Source organism: Monopterus albus, unplaced genomic scaffold (assembly GCF_001952655.1).
Source record: "Monopterus albus unplaced genomic scaffold, M_albus_1.0 scaffold298.1, whole genome shotgun sequence".
NCBI classification, from domain to species: Eukaryota; Metazoa; Chordata; class Actinopteri; order Synbranchiformes; family Synbranchidae; genus Monopterus; species Monopterus albus.
The window spans coordinates 331398-353397 of NW_018128178.1; the positions used below are offsets into that span (position 1 = coordinate 331398).

General features: G+C 41.3%; 1 protein-coding gene across 1 annotated transcript in view; it reads right to left on the bottom strand.

Annotated features, from left to right (window-relative positions):
• The window catches only part of LOC109973660 (ephrin-A5b-like), a 77514-nt gene extending 66743 nt beyond the window's left edge, over positions 1-10771 (bottom strand). The window contains exon 1 of the mRNA XM_020623416.1: positions 9761-10771. Within this exon, the coding sequence (XP_020479072.1) occupies positions 9761-9888 (128 nt within the window). The 5' untranslated portion in view covers positions 9889-10771. The remainder of the gene's footprint in view (positions 1-9760) is intronic.
• Positions 10772-22000: the final 11229 nt, after the last annotated feature.

A 22000-nucleotide genomic window follows, 5' to 3' on the forward strand; every position in this document is an offset into this window, starting at 1 on the left:
GCGCCATGAGCATATCACTCCAGTCCTTGCCTCTCTACATTGGCTTCCTGTTCATTTTCGGATTGATTTTAAATTGTTGATGTTTGTCTATAAGGCTGTACATGGTCTGGCACCTTCATATATTTCTGAGCTTGTGCGCTTTTATACTCCAGAAAGGACACTTAGGTCTTTGAACCAGCTGCTCCTGGAAGTGCCGAAGTCCAGACGGAAACATTGGGGAGACCGAGCTTTTTCAGTTCGGGCTCCTATACTGTGGAATGGTCTGCCATGGGAGATTAGATCAGCTCCGAACCTGTCTGTTTTTAAATCACTTCTTAAAACGCATTTGTATTCACGGGCCTTCGACAATTTTATTGATTGATGTATTTGTTTTGACTATGTATTTTTCTTGTTATTTTACTGTCTAGATGTGTTTTATCTGGTCTTAGATATGTTTATTATTATTATTATTTGTTTATGTTTTACTGGAAAGCACCTTGTAACGCAGGTTTAGAAAGGTGCTATATAAATAAACTTTGCTTGCTTGCTTAACACTTTGTAATAATTCTTTAGTATATTACTTGTGTGGTGTAGAAGAGAATTATCTATGTAGAGATACTGCTTGCAAACCAATGATGGTAAGATGATGTCATGGGGTAGGACTGGATAAGTCTGACTTCTTCCTACTCCATTCAAGCATGTACTAGGTATAAGCAAATTGATATTGGATTAGCATTTGTTGCGATATGTGTAAAATTATGTGTGTTGACATATCAACTGTCTTTACATGCTTGAAAGAATAAATCAAATCAAATCAAAAATCAAATCAAATATAAATGTAAGTGAGCTTCCACAAAGAAAACAAATCCCCATGTTAACAAGTCATTTTATGTACTATGGTGCCTAAAAGTATAGAGGAAAAACATAGCTGTAAAGTAACATTATTTTAACCTGTTTCCAATACAAATAAACTTGCTTCAAGAATTGTCTACTGAGAGCTCACATCAAATAAGACCAAACGTTGCAACAGATTCATGAAAAGTATCATGTGATTGTAGAGCAAAGCTTGAAACAAGCTGATTTGTATTGGAAACAGGTTGAAATAACATCTCCGCACAAGAGAAAAAAAAGTCCTTCAGAGTTCAATAATAACAAACGTTCCTCCTAAATGGAGATTTTTATAGTGAATTCTTGCACACAAAACCTTTAGGAAAGAAGAGAAGAAGCAAACCCAGCTGCAGGGCTGTCTGACAAACTCTCACTATTTTGTTGGACTCCAGTTTACACAGCAGGTCTTGACAAAAAAAATCTAAACTCATATTTCACTATTTGCTGGTGCTGTGGAGAATATAAAATGCAGCCAGGACGGCCAAACACCAGTCCTGCTCTCTGTGAGATTCTGTGTGAAGCCCTGCAAACAGCAGCAGCCACGTCCAGTCTGTTAGCAGCTTAGTGGCTCTTTAGGACCATTTTGGAAGCACTTTTTAGAAGCTTTACTGCAGTCATTAGGAGCTAAGTCTGATTAATGTGAATGGTCAGGCAGGCCTGACTTTCTGAGAGAAGAACAGAGAGGGGTGAAGGGTCCCACAGGAAGTGTTTTGTGTCTCCACACAAAGGGAGGGCTGACCTCTTAAGCCCCTTAGAGCCTCTTTGCTAATACCCTCACCGGTGCCTACAAAGACACAGGGGATGCCATTTCACCACTCACATTTAAACAGCACACACAGAAAAAAAGCCTCACTGAGATTAAAACAGCAGAAAAGTGAACCTCTGTGCAGCAGAGTGAGACTGTGAGATTAGGCCTGAAGAGTCCCCCACTAATCCATTGACTGTCGCACATTTCAAACAGAAGACTCCAAACTCACAGAGTAACCAATCTGAACACACATGCGCTGTATCAAGTAATTTTGGCTATTGTTGAATCAGATAGGTTTTATAATGGTAAAATAATAATTAAAAAAAAAATACAAAAACATTATTTAAGCCTGTTCCCAAATATTTTCAGAGTTTTCCAGATTCAAGGGTCAATATCCCTTAAGCAGAATTCATGCTTTGTGCATACTCTCGTATGTACGCAGACAAGGACAGGGGCATGCATGCGTTCTTATTCATACTTCAGATCAAAGATCTGCCTTCTGTTCGACAGTCTCCAAGCACTGCGGCACATGCGCAGTCAGGACTTTTGCTGTGCACATGGACACAAATTTTCGTCCGCACAGAGTCTGCCTGCTAATCTACTGTCTTTGAAAATAATTATTCCAAATCAATTCTAGAAAAATTACTGAAACGGTTTTATTATTGTATTGAAAAAAATGTAAAAATTGTTCTACTTACTGGTTTTTCTTTTTTTTCACTTAGCAAAGTTCTTAAGCAATGTCTACTAAATCAAGAAAGAACTAGTGTGCTGCCATCTGTTTTCTGTCTCCTTATAAGAGACTGAGATTCAGCTGTAAAACATTCTAAATGCAAACCGATTTGTTTGTGTGATTTGATGATCACACCTCGCTGGCAGATTACGGCACGCCATTTTGTAGACCAAGAGTAATTTTTACATATTACTGTTGGAAGCAAGTTGAAGTTCTAGTGCAGTGCTGAATGGGCAATTTCTTTTTTTTCTATGTAGAATTGACTAGACTCATGTTTCATAAAAAAAAAAACTTAATTTACTATATTCTGTCTTCTTTCAAGACAATTGTACAAAAATCTTGAAACCTGTTAAGTTGTAATAGTAAGGTTGAGGTCGTTGCACTGCATGGCTAGATTTCTTTAGTTAACCAGTAGTTTTCTTAATTCAACTTGTCTTGACTCTAAAGCAAGAACTTATCGGTTTGCAAGATACTAACAATCAGAGCCAGAAAACTCTTGAAACCAGTGAACTATATTGTAATCTGGATGAAGAATTTGAAGCAACGTTTTCTTGATCAAAATTAGTTTTACAAATTCTAGTACAGCAATTTACCATATTCAGTCCTCTTTTACACACTAAAAGTCACTAGGCATAAATGTACCCAGTGAGTTGTGAATACGGTACCAATGCAACACTAGGCTAGCTTTACCCAGTGCCAGTGGTGTATTTATGTAGTATCACTGCAAGGTCAAAACCACCCATTGTCCATCATCTATACCGCTTAGTCCTGAATGGGGTCGCGGGGGGGGGCTGGAGCCAATCCCAGCCGACATCAGGCGAGAGGCACGGTCCACCCTGGACAGGATGCCAGTCTATCACAGGGCTGGCATGCAGACAAACAACCACACATACACACATTCCTACGGGCAATTTAGAAACACCAATCAACCTAAGCCGCATGTCTTTGGACTGTGGAAGGAAGCCGGAGCACCCAGAGAGAACCCACGCAAGCATGGGGAGAACATGCAAACTCCACACAGAAAGGTCGCAAACCTGGAACCTTCTCGCTGTGAGGCAACAGCACTAACCACCGCACCACCGCGCTGCCCACCACCCATTGTCTTGGGTGATTTTCTGCTCATAAGTAACCTACTGAGTAAATTTAACCAATTATTGTGTCTGAGCTATATTGACTGGGCCGATCAGTTTTAACCCAGGGACTTTTACTATGAAAAAGACTAAATTAAAAAAAGACAATTCTTGAAACAAAAGAATTTCTGCTGTTTGAGTCTGGTAATGATGCTGTACTGGCCCATTTTTACTCTTATATGAGGAATACAAGACTCAAAAATTCCCCAAAAAATCTTGCAAGATGAAAATTCTTGTGGTGAAAAATAAGACTAGTAAAAGAAAAGAAACTGCACCAATTTTCTACAGTTATTGTAACTACAGCGCATGTGCTGTGTCAGCACTTGAGTGGAATATTGCATTAAACCAATAAAGCTGCCACACTTAACCTCTCGTCACTAGTTCCTGTCAATCACGCCCTGGCAACATGAGAGCCTCGCCTTATTAGTCAGAGCACAAAGGGAAGGCTGCACAGCTCCTCGCTACAGGCAGGGTCAGAAAGAGCAGGAGGAATGACAGGGGGTCTTCACAGGACCACTGCTCCCCCCTCTGCAGAAAGCTGAGTATATGAAACTCATAGCTTAAAGTACCTGAAGGTTCAGTCTTTTAAAGTCCATTTTGTAAGGCACAACTGATTAAAGTACACAGAATGGTATGAAGCTGACATGATATGAAAACCTGAATACGGAAGATCTCCAATCTAAGATGTGACGCTTTTTCATTTCATGCACTGAGAGACTGAAGTGCTGCGAGGAGGCTTAATGCTCTTGCACTTTGTAATAAAACGGAAGGTAAACCTCAGATAAGAAGCCTCTCATCTTCAGTTTATTGACAGTTTCTGAAGCCCCCTGCACAGGAAATCACATTCAGTCTGCTCTTTCATGGCTTTTGAAAGTGACACTTCCTCAGGGTGGAAACACTGGTTCTGACCCTACCCTAGGACTCCTCAGCCTGAACCTGTTCCCCCCTCATAGCCTTTTATGCTGAGGTTTCTCTCACCCCGACGACTGTGTTGTCCCCTCTGTTATAATCCCCCTGCCCCACCTTAATCACATATGCACACTATGCACTATCACCTCTCTCTCTCTCTCCCGTCTCCTCCTTCTCTCAGTCTGTCTCTCTGCATAGCTAAAAGCTGGCTATGGGCCGCTGAGTACGAGCGGAACAATAGCAGCCTTTCACGCAGTCTGTGCTGGGTGCTGGGAGAGAGCTGCGGTCCTGAGACCCAGTCAATATTTGGACGTGGTTGCTTTTTTGTGTCCGTTTTTAAGCCAAGCGGAACCAAGCAGCAGGGAGCCGGGAAAAGGCTGAGAGGGAAAAGGAAGGGTAAACACTGCGAACAATGCAAATGGGGCACCTCACAATGCCACAGGGAACCTATCACAACATCAGCTCACCACTAAGTGAAACACTGGGTATTGTTTCATTAAGTGGAGATTAAAAAGCGAGCAGTGTAAGAAAAGCAAATAACAGAGCTCATTCTGCTATGAGAAGAGATACAATATGCGCAAGTTGAGTTGAGGCATTTCAAGTGGAAACAAGTTAGCCCAGAAACTGAGAGGGAAACAACAAGTTGGAACATCCGAGAGAGCTCTACAAGTCAAAAGCCATATTTAAGCCCAGCATGGAAACAGGTCACTGAAAAGATTCTTTGATTGGCTTGGGGAGAAATATGTTGCATCTGCCGGGGAAAGCTTTGGATGAGCATTATCAGGGATTAAAGAAAACCCCTGAGGTGACAGTGCACTCCCTGAATGCTGGAATCCCTCTCTCCAGCTGTCAGGTCGTTAGTCCCACCCAATGAGGTTCTTTGATGACGAGGAGTATCAGTTTCCATGGCGTTGGAGACACAAACAGCTTGGGAGATTAAGGACGGAACTCAGCCCCGATTCTCCGTTTATCCCACCTATCAGCAACAAATAAACACCTTAGGCCAGAGCAATGCGTGCGTGCAGACCATATGGACCCGGGTGGGTTTTAATGAAGCAGCTAAATAGCTGGGGAGCTGGGAATTCACTAATAGCTCCTTGTCAGAGCAGCAGTAAATACATTTTAGTCCATCGTTTGGTTACTAACACAGACGATGAAGCTGAGAAGGAACATCTGCGGCTCATTTTTCTTACATGAGCTTTTCCACCACAAAACACTAGTTTTTGTTCCACACTTTGATTCCCACTTTCACTGGGTTGTTTTTGTCTTAGTGCCGCTACTTGTAAGTTACAATTTGTAACTATATCTTTAGTACTAGTTAATAAGTGCTTTATTAATCACACAAGGACATTTTATCTTATCTAATATAATAATAGTTTATTAAGAGTTTATAAATACAGCCAACGGCCGGCTAGCACGTACATTCTATGCCTGCGTGAGAGAAATAACTCCCCAGCAGGTGGCAGTATCCGTATTCACCATTCAGAAAGAGAAAGAAGAAGAGTTAGAATGCAGAAATACATTAGTATAAGCTATAAACAAAATACCTGTTGTTCACAATAGCTGCTGTTTATAGCTGCTTCTAAGTGAGAATATACTGTATATGAGAAGAAGGTGCAAATAACACTACCGTTCTCTGCCCTTGGTATTTTGGTTGTGGAAGAAGAAAGAAGGTTGAGGAGCTGAGAAACAAGTAGAAAACGCACTACAAGAGTGAAGTCACAGACTCTAACAGTAGGCTGAAGGGGCTTTCTAGAACCATTCTCTTCCTGTGCACCGGTTTGATAAGCTCAACAGCCAGCCAGAGTGGTTTTTCCCTCATTGATGCTGACAGACCAACTAGTGCCAATGGTGTGGGACACATCGGGAAGACAAGCGCCGACAGATGCTCACTGGCGGCCTGATGATGGCCAACCATTAGCTTGGTGTGTCTCTGACTTGGGGAGGCGACAGTGGTGCAGTGGGCTGAGCAGTTGTCTCCCAACCGAAAAGTTGAAGGTTCAGATCTCGGCACCTGCAGTCCTTGTGTTGAAGTATCCTTGGGCAAGACACTGAACCCCATTGCCCCTGAGCCATTGGTTGAGTTGGCACCACAGATGGCTGCCTCAGTTCTGTGCCGGAAACAAATTCCTTGTGTGTAACATACTTGGCCAGTAAAGGTGATTATCCTTACCACCAATAAAGTCCTCCTTTTACCTCTAAACCCATATAAGTGCCTCTTTCCACGCTGTGCTTGTAATGCTAATGACTGAGGTGTTAAGAGCGGACATTTAACCAATCACAGGTGATTGCTCTGGGCGCACGTACCCCGTCCCCCTTCACGTTTCTGGAACTTAATTTTAGTACTAGCTCCTGAGTGATGCTGAAATTCAGCTCCCGGAACACACCTCCAAAGCAGGCACACCGTAGTGGAAACAAATGTAGAACCTGTGACGAATGTTACTCGGCTCCACACGTTTCAGTAGGCGCCTATAATGGAAAAACCCCTTTAGGAATATAACATCATTCATAAATAATTTATTTCCATTAATAAACCTCCTTGAAAAGTATGGCTCACTGAAAAGTAGCATCAACCATGCACAACTTAAAAAAATATGTATGTACTACTAACAATGCCTTGTCAATATGACCAAGAAAATGTACTACTAGTCTTAATTATATGTCACTCTACATCATACTGAAACCACTCTGCAGCTGAAACAGGTCAGACAAAAACATATGACGATATTATTTTGCCACACACTCTTAACAGTTGTATCCAAATAAGGACTGTTGCCAGACTTTACAAAGCTGCACAGCAAATATGTGCACATCTTATAACATCCCCAGACTAATTGACTAACTCTAAGTAGATCGAACAATGGAAAAGCTTTTACTGCAGGCTCTGCACCCAGAAAGTTACATTTAACTAATAAATACCAAAATTGCACAATTATCTGAAACCATATTGGTCACTTTTGTGGGAATTTAGCATGAAAAACAATTAGATGTCATTATATCAATTGTGTCTTAGGAGTTTCTTTCTAACAAGGCTTCCTAATACTAGAGATTCATTTAATTACATTAAGTAGCTCAAAAAAGCACAGCAACTGCACTGTGGAAGCACTTCAAGCTCCAGGCAAAACTGAACCATCCTCAGGGCTATAAATCCCGTCTCCACTGCTCCCAGTCCCGCTCATCTGAGCCCAATCAGCAACAAGCACTGGCACAGGAAGATATTACTGAGATGAAAACATCGCAAACATGAATGTACATTTATCTAAATTACGAAAAGGTTTCTTTCAGCCTTTGTGAAACAACAGAAAAACATGAAAATGTCACTGCATTTCCATTTTACACGACTCACTTCCTATTTCAATTCCAGATCTCCTGTAGGGGATTTCATGAATGGCTGAGTGTGGACTGCTGCTCCGGATGCCATTTTCCCCACTTTGGTCAAATATGCAGCAGAGAAGGCAGATGGGGGGGTGGGGGGTTGGGGGTAAGAAAGCTCATCTGGAAGTTGGGACTGCACCACAGCAGGTTCCCAGGGCTCCAATACTGAGTATGGTTATATTAAACAGCAGGACTCCAGGGCCTGTGAGCTTGTATGGAATACTGTTAGGTTTTTCTGGGGGTCAGGGGGCCCCCAGTCTTTAAGCACGGCCCTTTCTTACATTATACAGCCCGGTCAGGTTTAGATTAAAGTCATGCATGAGAAAAGGAGACAGTCATTTAGAGTTACTCATTTATTTAGCCCCCATTCTGATGAGACAAAGCTCTGGTGGGACGCCGTGCCAGGGTCATCACCGGGCCCCATGGCCGCCAGTACTGCCCCGGTTTTGACCCTGACAACGGTCCCCTTAACCCACAACTAGCGAGTGTGTGACCTCAGCATGTGTGAATCTCTCATAAAACCAAGCCTCACGCTGTGCCTTGGCCATTGCTGAAATACCCCTGTGTACCCCTTATTGTCTGCCCCAGCGTGGGCCAGCAGGATGGGAGAGGGGGCGGAGGGGACACTTGGATGGGGGAGCATGGCAACCAAGAAATCAGACTTGGGAACTGGGAGCTATCTGAGAAAGAGAAGAAAAAACCCTGCAGCCTGTGAGGGGACAGAAAGCCATTATCAGACTCAGATATCTGTCTGTTAGTGGAACAGGAACTCCATCTGCCTTTGATGTCACCACCACAACATTTGCATCATTAACATCCTGTCAGGTCAGCTCCTCTAAAACAAACTGAGTGCGCACATTTTGCCTCAGGGTCACAGTTAAAAGACACACAGCAACTTTGTTGTGTGTTATGACTCTGAAGCCCAACAAACTAGTTTATTGCCCCTGAGCAAATGTTGATACATCATTTCGACTCATGCGGATGCTGTAGCCAGTTAATACCAGTAAGTAAAATCATTTCAGTCTAACTCAAACAAAATGACACACACTCATTATATCACTATGTGAGTAGGTGTCAAGAGTGAGGTACTGAGTCACCAAGGGTGGTGCAGGTGCCTTGGAGGGAAAATGCCAACTTAGTATCAAGCTACAAGAATCTGGGCTCATATCCTAAAGTTCTTTTGGGGAAAATTTGTAATTAGAACCCGAAAGCAGTCTGAAGCATTTAACTACAGGTTTTTAGTCAGCCAACACAACAAAATACACCAGGATCAAATGCAAAGCAGCATGTCAGTGAGACACTTCGACAAATAATAAGCAACATAAACTCGATATAACTGTCTCCAAACTCCCCCTGGATGAGTTTCCATTTGGCTCAAAAAGTGTTCTGTCCATTCTAATCGATGGCAGCAGACTGAATTATTTTCACCCAGCAGGTTCATGCTCAGTCGGAAACATTTCTGCCAGCGCTTGTAACACTCCCCGTTATTTAATTTTCGATCTGAATGTGAGGCAAACACTGCGCATTAATGCGTAATAGCGGACCGCCTGTGTGACAAGATTCTGATGTGGAGGATTATTAAACCGTATCCATCACACCCATCAGTGAAGACACCAAAGAGTCAAGAGTGAGCCGAGTGACAAACAAGGAATTTGTCTTGTGTTTACTGGATAGAAGTTCGTGTTGACTGGTTATTCAAAGCAATAGTTACATCATGATGTGCACTGTGACAAAGTGATGCAATATCACACTCTTTTCTTAATAGTACATATATATATATATACAAAGTGATGTTTTGATTTGCTTCTTTAAGTGGATTACTTTGAAATAAATGTGCAAGTGCAAACAATCGGTGTACTGACTATACCCAGTCACCCCAAACTACTGGAAAAGGGTTAGAGTACACCTTCAACTGCAACGTCAAGGGTGAAGTCCACCGCCTCCTGCGGGCGGACGAAGCCTGTGCCAGTGTGTCCCTGCGGGGAGAGCGGGCTTACTTACTTGGGGTTGGTCCTGTTCCAGTAGACGGCGTAGCGGTCGGACACCACTTTGGAAGCCGGGTCCTGGCCGTACACACATATCCCAATGATGAGGATAAGGAAGAAGAGGATCGTTTCCACCTGCGGCATATTTGCTCTGGAACTCCGGTGAAGCCAAACTGGTTACAGTCCTCTCTGGTCCGGGTTCTGATGGATGTTTTGGTGAAATGTTGTGATGAGAAGGGATGATAGTCCAATTTACTCCTGCACAGATGTAAGTTCCTCGCTCGGTTCAGTAAAATGAAAGCACCGGGATCTTACTGATCATGCGCCTGAATCAAAGAGTTCTACTTAAAAGTAGTGAGCAGACAGTGAACATCTACAGTATTTCTAGCAGAGCCACGAACACTCTTCATCCGGCTTAACTCCGCGCAGCGCAGTCAACAGTTTCTCCAACTTGCACTGAATTTCCCAGGCAGGAGTCAACGTTGCGTACATAGAGGAAAAATGTTTTTTGTTTCTGTTTTGTTTTAGGCTTTATTTGTTTGTTTGTTTTTTTAATGAGAGAATAAATGTTCAACCATGCAGGCAGGAAGAAACGCAGTCCTTGTGCCGTAGCTGTCTCCAGCTCGGGACTTCTCCTGGTCAGTGTGAATTACTAAGAAGACTCAAGCCAGCAGCTTCAGCTCCGACTGAACCCGCAGCTGCCCGAGGGCTCTTGCCCCGCCGAAGAACAACGCAAGCAGTAAATGGAACCTGTCCACCGCGCGTAAACGCACACAATCCCCGGGTTAAACGTCTCCTGACGAGCGGCTCCGCCACATAACCAAGAGCGCAAGACGAGCTGTGTTATCAATGTGGAGGAACCAAACCAAATCAGCAGTGCTACGGCTCCAGCGGCCATGCTCTCCTGGACCACCCCCTCCTCCAACTCCTCCACCCCAATCTCTCTCTTTCTCTCTCACTCTCTCTCTCTATTCCTCCCTCATTTTGTGCCAGTCGGGGCGCACTGCAAAAAATGTTCGTCTTGACAGCTGAGGCGCTTATTCTTATAGAGTATTAAGTCTTTATGGCTAATTTTCTCAAAAATAAATAAGTAAAATAAAATAAAATAAAAAGAAATTCCTAAACAAATACAATTTCAAAAAACCTACAACGGGTTAATCACTTTTGCCTTGTTTCCAGTATATGATACTCCACGTTTTCGTAGGTTGCAGAGAATCCTATCAAAGCAAGTCGGTCCACTTTGGAAAGGCAGTAAAATCCCAGCACCACTGGAAAGCGACCGATTTGGTCCTCGCACACACATGCTGTCAATTACCTGTGGGGCTTTGAGTGCAGCCCTGCAGCATAGTTTGTTATTGTCAGATATTTCTTGCAGTGTTCGGTTTCACGGTTGCGCACTGTCCCATTGGCTTGGATTTTGAATGACGGGCGTTTCGCTTACAAAAACAACATCCCCTCTCCTAGGAGGTATCTGTGCTTCCCAGAGATCATTTAATAAACACGCTGCACAACAGGTCCCTCGCTGAATGAACCTTATCTTCAGTAAGTATAATCTCAAAGTGTCCACATTTCAATTTGTCATCTATATTCAAATGTGCTATGACCGACATTAAACTGTTTTTAATGCAAATGAACTAGATTTACTTTCCCCTAAACATTAATTATCTTGTCATTCAAAGCGTGTATTCCCATTGTTCTGTCCTGCATCAAAGCAGGCTGGTTTTAAAACAGTTCTTTAACTGGCCAACTTGCCCTGAAACCAGGAAAAATGTGCTAAGTATCTCAGCTGACAGACTTTTTACAGTTTTGCAGAGAACGGAAATTCCACTACTGAATATACTAAGTGATCCAATAATAGTTACACATTTACTGACTATAGAAAAGCAAAACAGTTTTTATATTATTAGCAGCATCATTGGCAACACAATGATACAACAGACCATAAAACCTTTTTCTCCTGCCGCATCAGGGGTGCGGAGCTGCATAGTGCTTTGGTTCATGACTCAGTGCGCCACATAGTGGTGACCATAGGAAAACCACAGAATAGCCTGAGGATCCACGGGGTTTCTTTTGCAAGAATTGAATATCATTTTTAACAGTCCCTCTGCTGAATGGAATTAGGTTGTGTTAAATAAAGGAATACAAAATATTGAGACAGCATAAATATCACCTGGTGGAGTGTGGAGACTGTCCATTAGTGAGTCAGCAATGGACAAGAGACCAACAGAGTTCACCTTAGTAATCCACCTTACAACAACAGTACCACTGAGGAAGCTTGCTTGGGCTCAACAGGAGGGTTGTAAACTTTACTGAGACACTGAACAGCCTCCTCAGATGGTGGCTTCTGTTCACAAACAACCTGATTTATTCCACCTGAACAGGCCAATGGACTCCATCTCGCCTGGTTTAGAGCTCCTCTCCATCTGTCTGACCCCCTGATATCCTAGTGTGTACTCTTCCTTTAAAACTACAGTATTTGGTTTCTCTGAACACAAAATGAAATAGGAATCCTTATTCACATGATGAGGTTTTTTATTTTATGTTACTAGGACACCAGTTCTAGGGTGAGCACCTGCAAAATGAAGTGAAATAGAAAGGCCACCGGGTAGATATCACATCAAATGCTTTATATACTGTATGTCTTATCAAATGCTTTATTGCTTGTGACTGAGCAGGGCAGCCTGAGTGGTTCACAGCCCTGCCTCAGAGCAGTAGGTGCCACTGAAGTAGGTTTGTATCTAATGAGGACCTCTGTAGTTGGAATGTGCATGTTATTTTCATATGTGTGGCTTTCGTTGATCAGGGTACTATGTCTACTAACTTTGTGTAGAAAAAAAGAAGAGATTAATAGATACACAAAATGAGTTTTGGTTCACAATAAAAAAGATAAGATGTGTTTCATAAAGGTGGATCAGAAGAGCAGGGCATGTTGTGAAGAGCCTGTCTTGAATGAGCCAAACAAACTCAAAAAGGATTAAAGTGATTCATACAGCCAAGTTTGAGCAGATGAGTTCAGGGGCTGGTGGCTCTCTGTGGGTTGCTTGACTTCACCAGGCCTCACACTGATGATAAATAGCGGGTATCATGAACCTACATGTATTTATCAACTGGCTCTGTTGGCTCTGGAGTTTCCAGTGAATCTTCAAACACGTTCAAAGATGCAAGGTTGTTAATTACAAGCCACATCACCAGAACCAAGAATGCAGTGCTTAATATGAGATAGTGATACCCTCTGGAAAATTCATTTTTAAGTGACATTCATCAAGGTGAAACGTATACAATAAACACATAACTGAATAGTACTTTACACATATCAAAGTAAGACTTAGGCTATACCTAAGGATGGGAATTATTATATGGGTGTTTTGCTGTTTTGTCTGATGATGGACAAACTGGTACGACTATGTGATTAACATCACATCTAAACTTGAATATCATCCTGTCTCTGCTGCCAGAAAGGAGAGAGAAGATTAACTAAACTGACAGGGTCTAAGTGACTAAAATTGCCAATGTGTAGATTATTTCTCTCATAAAAACAGCAGAGGTTAGTTTTCATTCCCTGTTAAGTCACTTCATGTTATTTCAAGCTGAACTGATGGAGGAATGGAAAGTTATCTGCACCGTGGTAATGAAAGAAACGTTGCACAATAACAATATATATAGTTAGTGTGGTAAACTATCCCTCAGTTTGTTAGACGCTTTCTTTTAAAAACCAAAGAAGACACATTTAAAGCCTGGAACAGCAGAGCATTTCAACTGACATATCTATTACTTGTCACTTTATTAAAAACTAGTGCCAGCCTGAAATGAAAAAAAAACTAATATCTTCTACTGGTATTTTTGTGAGTTCAATACAGTGGGAAAGAAAAATAAAAAAAGAATATAAATACAGTTATTATGTTCTTGGCCACAGAACGCATACAGTAATGTGAAAAGTAACACATTAAGCAAAAACTAACAAAACAACTACAATTAACAGCGCTGAAGTTAATTTTGAGTGCATGCTGTGGACAAGTGGTGAAACCAAGCTTGACACAAGATGAGCTCAATCTGGGTGATCTCCTCAGTTAACGCAGTCTATTGCTGCTTTTAGGTCACATGACACTGGGGGTTTAAGTCCTGTGTGAGCTTTTTTGTATAACAATTGCTGAAAATGAAGAGCAAATTAAGCAGAAATGCAACATGGCATTAAACTATTTGTTTTTTATAGAAAAAAGCATGATAATGATCATTTTTCAGTTTCACTTTGTTACTTTCTTGGCATAGCAGCCTCAAAATGGTTGTGATTCTGTTTGAATAATCAAGATTTACTTTTACCCCCTTTGCAGTTTTGTAACACTAGTTCACCCTGAGGTGAAACTGAGCCTGAAAACTAACCTGACCAGAACCAGACTACTCTGGAGGGGATGCGTGTCCATTATAGCTTAAGTCAGACTTAATTGATCCCCCGTTATGAAACAGAAGTTTCTGAAATCGAACCTAATTATTAAAATAAACCTGGTTTCACCGGCAATCTGACTTTATGAAACACCCACTCGTACTTTTAACTGCCTGAGAACCACCAAAAACCATAAACATAAGTCACAGTGACATGGACCTACTGAACCCCGCAAACTCAAATCACCAGTAAACAAGCTGAACCTCAGCTTGACAGCAGTGTGATCATCTTCCTGTGGGCTCACATTGTGTTTGTTTCAGTGTCATAGTGAAGTTGTTGTGTGTGTGTGTATGCGTCCATTTTTGTGTCCCATAAACGAGTGTATTTACGTGTAGGTTTTGCATGTGCGTTAGTCAGCTTCAGCGCACGCCTCTTTTGTGCGTCAGGCTGATCATCCACCTCACCCAGGCAGACTAATCCATGAGCTATAATCACTTCATCTCCCCAGCTAAAGTGCCTGTCCTACTTCATTTACGCCTGATATACGTCTGTGTTCTCCAAGACAATGGAGTCATTATAAATTATGGTCAGTGGGGCTGCCAGCTCAACACACAGTCATGCATCCTAATCTGTCTCATAGCCTTGTGTGTGGGCTTTCACACACATGGCAGAATGAGATTTTTATGACCTATGTATGTCTCAAACATGGTTTTATCCCAAGATACCGAATCACACATGTGCTCTAGAGCAAGCATAAGGGCAGTGCCAAGGTTGTTATGATTTTTTTTATATTGCTAATGGATGCAATTTGTAATAAAGCAGGGCCATCAAAGTGCCAGAGTGTTTATGTAGTGACACAGGCATTACAGTGCCTCAGTTTTCTTCCATTAGCAGCTGATGAACAGGCTGTAATCACACAGTGCTCTGGAAAGAAAAATCCATTTCAATATTCCATCTTTTACTGAGAACTAAGCAAACAGTTTTTTCTTAACATAAGTTAAATGTCTGCTGTAACCACTTGAGTTGTTTATATTCTGCTGATTAATTTGAATGTTATCAATATTTCACCAAAGATCCTTTTTTGTTACATAATCCAACAAGAAATAATACATTTTTGTCCAAAAACCTACATAAAGTCAAGGCAGGCCCCGTCATGAATGGCTGATGGAGTATATAGGCTACATAGACATTGAGTACGTGCACACATACAAGCAAATCTACAGTGTAGTTAAGTTGTGTTGTTACTTATCGGGTTTTCGTGTTGTTTGGGTGTTTGTCAAGCAGGAGTTGTGAGTTCAAACATTGCTGCCATTCTTGATGCTGTTAGATTATGGTTATAGGTGTGTGTGCCACGTGAGTAAACGTCACTGTGACCTAATTGGTAGGGGGCGGGGCCTTTGGTATTAAAGTTGACCCAGGTTCTAGCTTTGAGTAGTTGCTTCTGAGCTGCATAGAAGGCAATACCAGTTCTGCTGCTAACTGCAGTTCTACTTGATGTGTGTGTTTTTTGAAGAAAGATTTTAAACTCTTTGTAAATATCTAAATTTCTCTCATTTTCTACGGTGCACTTTGGGAGATGAGCACAATACATTATTGGTTTGCACTTCATTTGCGACTACGCCATCATTTATTTTTGCCTTCAAGAAGAACCCCATCACAGCAGGGAATTGGGAGATCACACTATTTAAATAGTAGAGGGGATGATTATAGTAAAAAAAAGGGACAAATTTATTATATGTATGTGTTATTTTGACTTGACATTTTTTTAAATTCAAAATTCAGTGTTAATGTCTGATTTTTAGATTATTCTCTTACTTTATGACTGCAAGTAAAAGAATCCCGATGATACAACAAACACATTGGAAAGTGTAATAAAGGGGGGGGGGTGCTCGAAATGATTTGTTTCGTACTTGTTTCGTAGTTGTTCCAAACTATTTAAAAAATAGTACTAAACAGAAATCAAAATGTCCTACTTGCCCATTTCTGCTTTAAATTTTCAATTAGTATTTATTTGTTTCTATTTTTGGAAACACTTCAAACTCAACGCTGACTTGAATACATGAGTTTATTCTTTCCAGTATTCATTCAAAACCACTAGCTTCCTGTAGCCATAACCTAATTTTTGTTTGTAGCCCAAACCTAACCACATGCAGAAGACAGAACACAAGCATACACCCACCATCCAGGGACCATAATTACATTCACTGGCAATGTTTTTATTCAGTCACTATTGTCTAAAAGATTTAATTTGCTGTTATCACCACTGCATCTAGAGAGTAAAGCAATGTGTTGATTCATTATCGCTGGCTTACAATCAGAAAAAAACAGGAGGGAAATCTATTCACATGTATTAAATTAACATGTTTTAATATACTGCTATAATGAGCTATACCAGTCACCAATTATTTATCTACAGATACAATACAACAGGTTAAGTGTTAAAGGTTAAAGTAAAGTTTCTCTGGTTAAGTTTCTGCGGACAAGTTTTTAATGCATACTGTAGCAAATGTAAAGATTTCTGTCATTTTCCTGCAAATTCAGTTTATGTGAGATCAGGCTGGGCTGCTTTTTAAAATGTTCATTTTTCAACACATAAAAGCCTGCTGTGCTTCTTCCTGATTTTAATCAAAGCCCATACTATGTTCTGGTAACCTGCCCAAAATGCACATTAATGTCTGGTAGTAGCTATGGTTTGTAATATTCTATAAGCCCTGATCTGCTAGTTTTCAAAGGGGCTTTTGGTAAACTCAGGGCAGGAACTGTTGTTGGAATAAATTGTGCACTGTGTACAGAATGATGAGTCATGAACTGTACTTCCATTTCAGTCTGGTTTACTCTCAGGATCCATTTGGCTTCCTTTTACTTTCTCTGCTTTACTCTTTCCCACATTTCCAACTCCTTGTAATGCTATCACCATCCCCACATGAAAAAGCAAATGTTTATCTCTCCCCCATGGAAGTGGTTTATTCCCCTCTCTCTCCCTTCTTTGTTGCTCTGTCTAAAACTCCAGTGTGAACCTTCCCAGCTGGCCTTGCATGCAGCCCCATATAGGACATAGACGTTGAGGTTAGAAGAAGAATAGTCTCTAATAAAAGATTTGGCTGTGGTGAAAAATATATAAATCAAAGTGAAACAGGAGTTGAGAGAGGGGGGTGTGAGGAAGATGCACGATGACAGATCGAGTCAGACCCAGAAAGACGTGGGAGGTCTGAGTTATTCCTGTTGATTCTGCACTTGTAGGTCTGTGTGTGGCACCTGGTTGAACTCTTTTTGTATACATGACCTCTGAAAACACAAATACGCAAACTCACACTTGTACCCAGCGTGTGTAAGCTCACAAAAAACAGCACACATGCACATGCTCTACATGTTTTTTGTGGATAAAAAACTTCACTCCATCCATGTTTTCATAGCGATGTTTCCCTGCATGTAGCTAAGTAATGTCTGTGACCCATGGAGGCTGCCCTGCTTAAAGTCAGTCAAAGTCAGGACTGCTTGACACTGGAATGCTAGCTATGTTGGAGGGGGGGTTCTCACCAGCTTTGTACATTTATACCAGTGTTGTGCAGAGAGGGCAGTGGTGGGGTGAATTGTCCATTTTTGTAACCTTTATATACCCAGCATATGTTTTTGCCCTAGATAGACAGTTTCATACTTTGTTTTTGATGTATTGTCCCACATAAGTGTATTTGGTTGGTCCAAATGTCCCTTTGATCAACCTAGATATCCCTGTGGTTGACCAAGGTGCCCTTCCAGTCATCTGAAATGTCTGTCTGGTTAACCCATGTGGCCCTTTCATCAAACAAAACACACCTCTACTTGAACCAAGTACCCCCTGGTCATCCAAAGTGTCCTTGTAGTTAAATAAAATGTCCCAAGTTGCCCTTTGGCCAACCAAACCCTTAAGTCAACCAAAATGCCTGAATGTGACAGTGTCAGTCATCATCAGGCAACCAAACCTCTTCCAGTATACATATTGTTGACTCTAACTCTTCTCTTGTCAAATAACATGCCCTAAAATGCCCAGATGCCCTTTGGTCAACCTGTGTGACCCTCTGGTTGACCTAAGTCTTCCAGCTGCCCCTATTTTGGAACTAAGTATGCCCTTCTAGTTAACCTAAATGCTCAAGTTGTTGACTAGAATGCCCCCATGGGTCCACGTGGTCAGTTAAAATGCCCCTTTGTTCAAACAACATCCCCCAAAGTGCCCCTCTGGTTGAATTAAGCACCCTTTGCACACCGTCTGGTAACAAGTTCCCTTGTCAGTCAAGTTGCCCTCTGGGGACCACAAATATTCTTGTAGTCAACCCAAGTTCACCTCTGGTAGATCAAAATATCCTTCTGTTTGATCCATTGCTGTGCTGTGCAACTCCTTTGAGTCCCCAAGTTCAAGTGCTCATGTACAGAGTAACTGACACTCAAAAATGCTCTTTTGTTAGAAATAAGGACCCCCATGTACAACTTCTGGTTGACCTCCTAGTCAGCCAAAGTGTTGCTCTCAAATGTCTTTTTGTTTGACAGCGAGATGAACAAATTCTCTAAACCTGTGGAGGATGAGGTGCCACTCTACCCCTTGACGCTCAGAGAATTTGTGCATGGTACTGAATCATACATTTCACATGGAGGCAAGTGGAGCTGACCCAGAATCAGTTCTCAGTAGCCTCAATCAAAAGCCAGGAAGAGTCACAGCTGAGGGTGACAGCCCCAAAGACTAAAAGACAGGGTGTCATCTCAATCAACACCAAATCTGCCTTCGGGGAGTCACATATTGTGGAGCTGAAGGTCCAGTGCTCATCTGCTCATTGATTTTCCCTTATTGCCCTTTCAATCAATCCACTCACTCTCAGTCTCATAACACAATTTTGTCAGCCTGAAATTAGCTTATTTCTAAAACCGCAGGAGTCAAGATTAGATTTGGGGAATAAAGACGGAATGGAAAATTGCTGGAGAGATTTACATGCACTGAGATGAATGTTGCCCCAGTGCCCATGCCCTAGCCCCCTCTTAAAAAACAGAAAAACATCCTGTACAGTATGTGGTGACTATAAACTAAAGCAGAAATCAGCTTCTCAAGAAATGACCCTTTATATTTCTTCTTGTTCATCTCTATCAAAGGGACTACTTATATATGCACACCTTTTAATTCATGGAAATTTCTGGAAGTTAGCTTAGCTTTTATTCATTAGCCTTTGATCTGGAGAATTTCAAGCTGAAGTGGGCTGTTGATCATAATAGGACACTGGAGAGCTGTGAATCAGACAGCTAGAAACAAAATTACTCCAAGCACAGTAAAACTGATTTGAAGCCAGAGATGGAAAGGACTTGTCAGCTCATGTGTCTCTATGGGATGGCTGAGCTGGGAGGATCCTGCTTTAGAGGGTCAAGAGCTTGGCCTCACAGGGACCTGGACGGGACAGGGGGATTGAGGGTTGTGGTAGGGCAGGAGGAAATGCATTGTCTGGCTGAGCTTTTGACAGATATCTGATCACCCTCTGGGAAGGTTTGTGTGAAAAATAAACAAACTTGTGTGCCCACAAATGAAAGAAACACCCTCACAATGTCAATCTGTGTCCACACTTCACAAATATAATGAAAAAAGTACAGAAAACAAATACATGTGTACTGTTTTTGATGGTGCTTAGGCCTGATGCTCCATTTACAGTATCTTCTGAACTAAGCTTTTACATTTCCTTTTAATTTTGTGCATTTGGCAGTGGAAGTGATTTCATTTTAGAACAAAACTTTTGATATAACAGCATATTTAAACATCCCCTCACTGAGCTAAATCGAAAATATCACTGCTCCATGTTGGGTGCATATTGTAGATGTTATTACACTGCAGCTACTTCACAACTCTCTGCTTCTGCTAATTAGCCGACAGCCTGCGGTGAAGTGGAGGGCTGAGGTGACTGTGCATTGGCTGTAGCTGGTAATGATGGATCACAGGCGTCTGTGCCAGCCAAGCAGAACGGCAGGACTCAGTGGAGAGAGAGCTACAAAAATATCTGCATGTTAGCTACTGCCTTTATTGTGCAGTGTATCGAGCAGTCTCTGTTACCTTTAGACTTTTTAAAGAGTTACAGTAAAACAATACATTATTATACTGTTGTACTTTAAACTGTGATGACTGGTCATAAGCCACATCTCTCACCTACATCTGAAATAATACCAATAAATAGCTGCTATTTGTAACTCCAAATCTCCTCGGCCCCTGTTCAGACATGTAAAAGGCCCACCACATGGGAGCATGACACCCAGACAAAAAGCGACAACAAATGACCACAGTGTTGCTTTGCATTTCTCTGTTGTCCTCTTTCTTCTCTTTTTGTGTGTGTGACTGACTTTCCAACAGGAAATGTCACTCAGTTCATTCAGAGATTGTATGTGTTATGTCTGCGTCTTCTCTTAAAACAGGTGGTTGTGTATCCAAATATTCCTGTGAGTAACTGCTATATGAGAAAATGCTGTACGGTTACCACACATTTGTAGAGTATTTCACTTCATGCCTTTTGCTGACCTTTTGATCAAAGCATCACATTAAGAAATTTCAGTGTTGGATTTGTGCAAATAGAAACTTTAGAACCGATGTATTATGCTTCTCTGGATTTGGTAATTTTCTATTACAAAATGTAATGTTACACTGTATCAGCAAGCAGTAAGTGCCCTAATTAGTGTCTGAACACTTATAGCACCCATTTTTAATTGCTTCAAACAATTGTTGAAACCAGTCTGCTGTAAGTATTGTAAGTTTTAGAGTCAAGATTACATCAGTATGCACAGACAGGCTTTCTCACCAGTACATTGGCAGTCACCTGCAGCCCTCATCAGCCAAAGGCCTCCAGAAGAGATGCAGTATATACAAAAGTTTTTATTTCCTCAGAGCTATGCTCCCAAATGTTTCATGAGCAAAACTGTCCCAGTAAGACAAAAACAGACATTCACCTGCGACCAGCCAGTTGAGGCAGACTGATGTCACAGTTGACAGCAGAGTTTCTTGTTTCCACAACATAAATGAAACAAATTTATTTTAGTGAGGCAGAGAAAAGATGAACGGAGGAGGAAATCAAAAAACAAATTGCCTAACTCCCAAAGGAAACATTCTGTGACTCTATAGTTGACTCTACTGGGGGGGAAATAAATAAATAAATAAATAAATAAATAAATAAAAAACACTGCCTGTAAAAAAGACATGATATAGGTAGGTGTGGTTGTGAAAACAAATTCTTAGAAAACAAGGACCGGAGGTAGGTGAAGTCAGCTTCTGTCAGAAGGGAAAACTGAGGGTCAAGAAAAAAAAAAACCTTTGTCCGGTTCTTCAGATTTAGTCTTAATCATTGTTATGTAAATTTAATGGCAGTTTTACACATTGCTCTCACATTTGAACAAGCACCCAAGTCACTTTCATATAAAAGTCATGATAGCACTGCTATAGTTAACAGTTCCATCACAAATTTAAAATTTATGACATCAGTAAATGTTAAAACCACAAAACTGAAAGCTTAAACATGATGTAATATAATGAACATTGTAAATTGTTTGCCAATTATGCACAAACCAAAATCTGTTTAATAACTCATAAAAGTCTCAGTGTGCTTCCAGTTTAGTTTCCAACAAAAAATACATGGGCATTGAGTCGACTGCTTAGAGCATCTCTTACAGGTTCAACAAGTAAGAATAGATTCTTCTATACAGGTTAAACAGGTGAACAACAGTCTCTCTTTGCAGGCTAAATCTGTGAGTTAACAAGCTTTCTCTTAGTGTTTACTCACCTATTTACATGCTTTCTCTTTGCACGTCAACAGGTGAGTAACCAGTCTTTTTCGGTTAAGTGCCAATGGCAACAAATGGACATAAGAAGGCAAAGACAGAGTCCAAAAA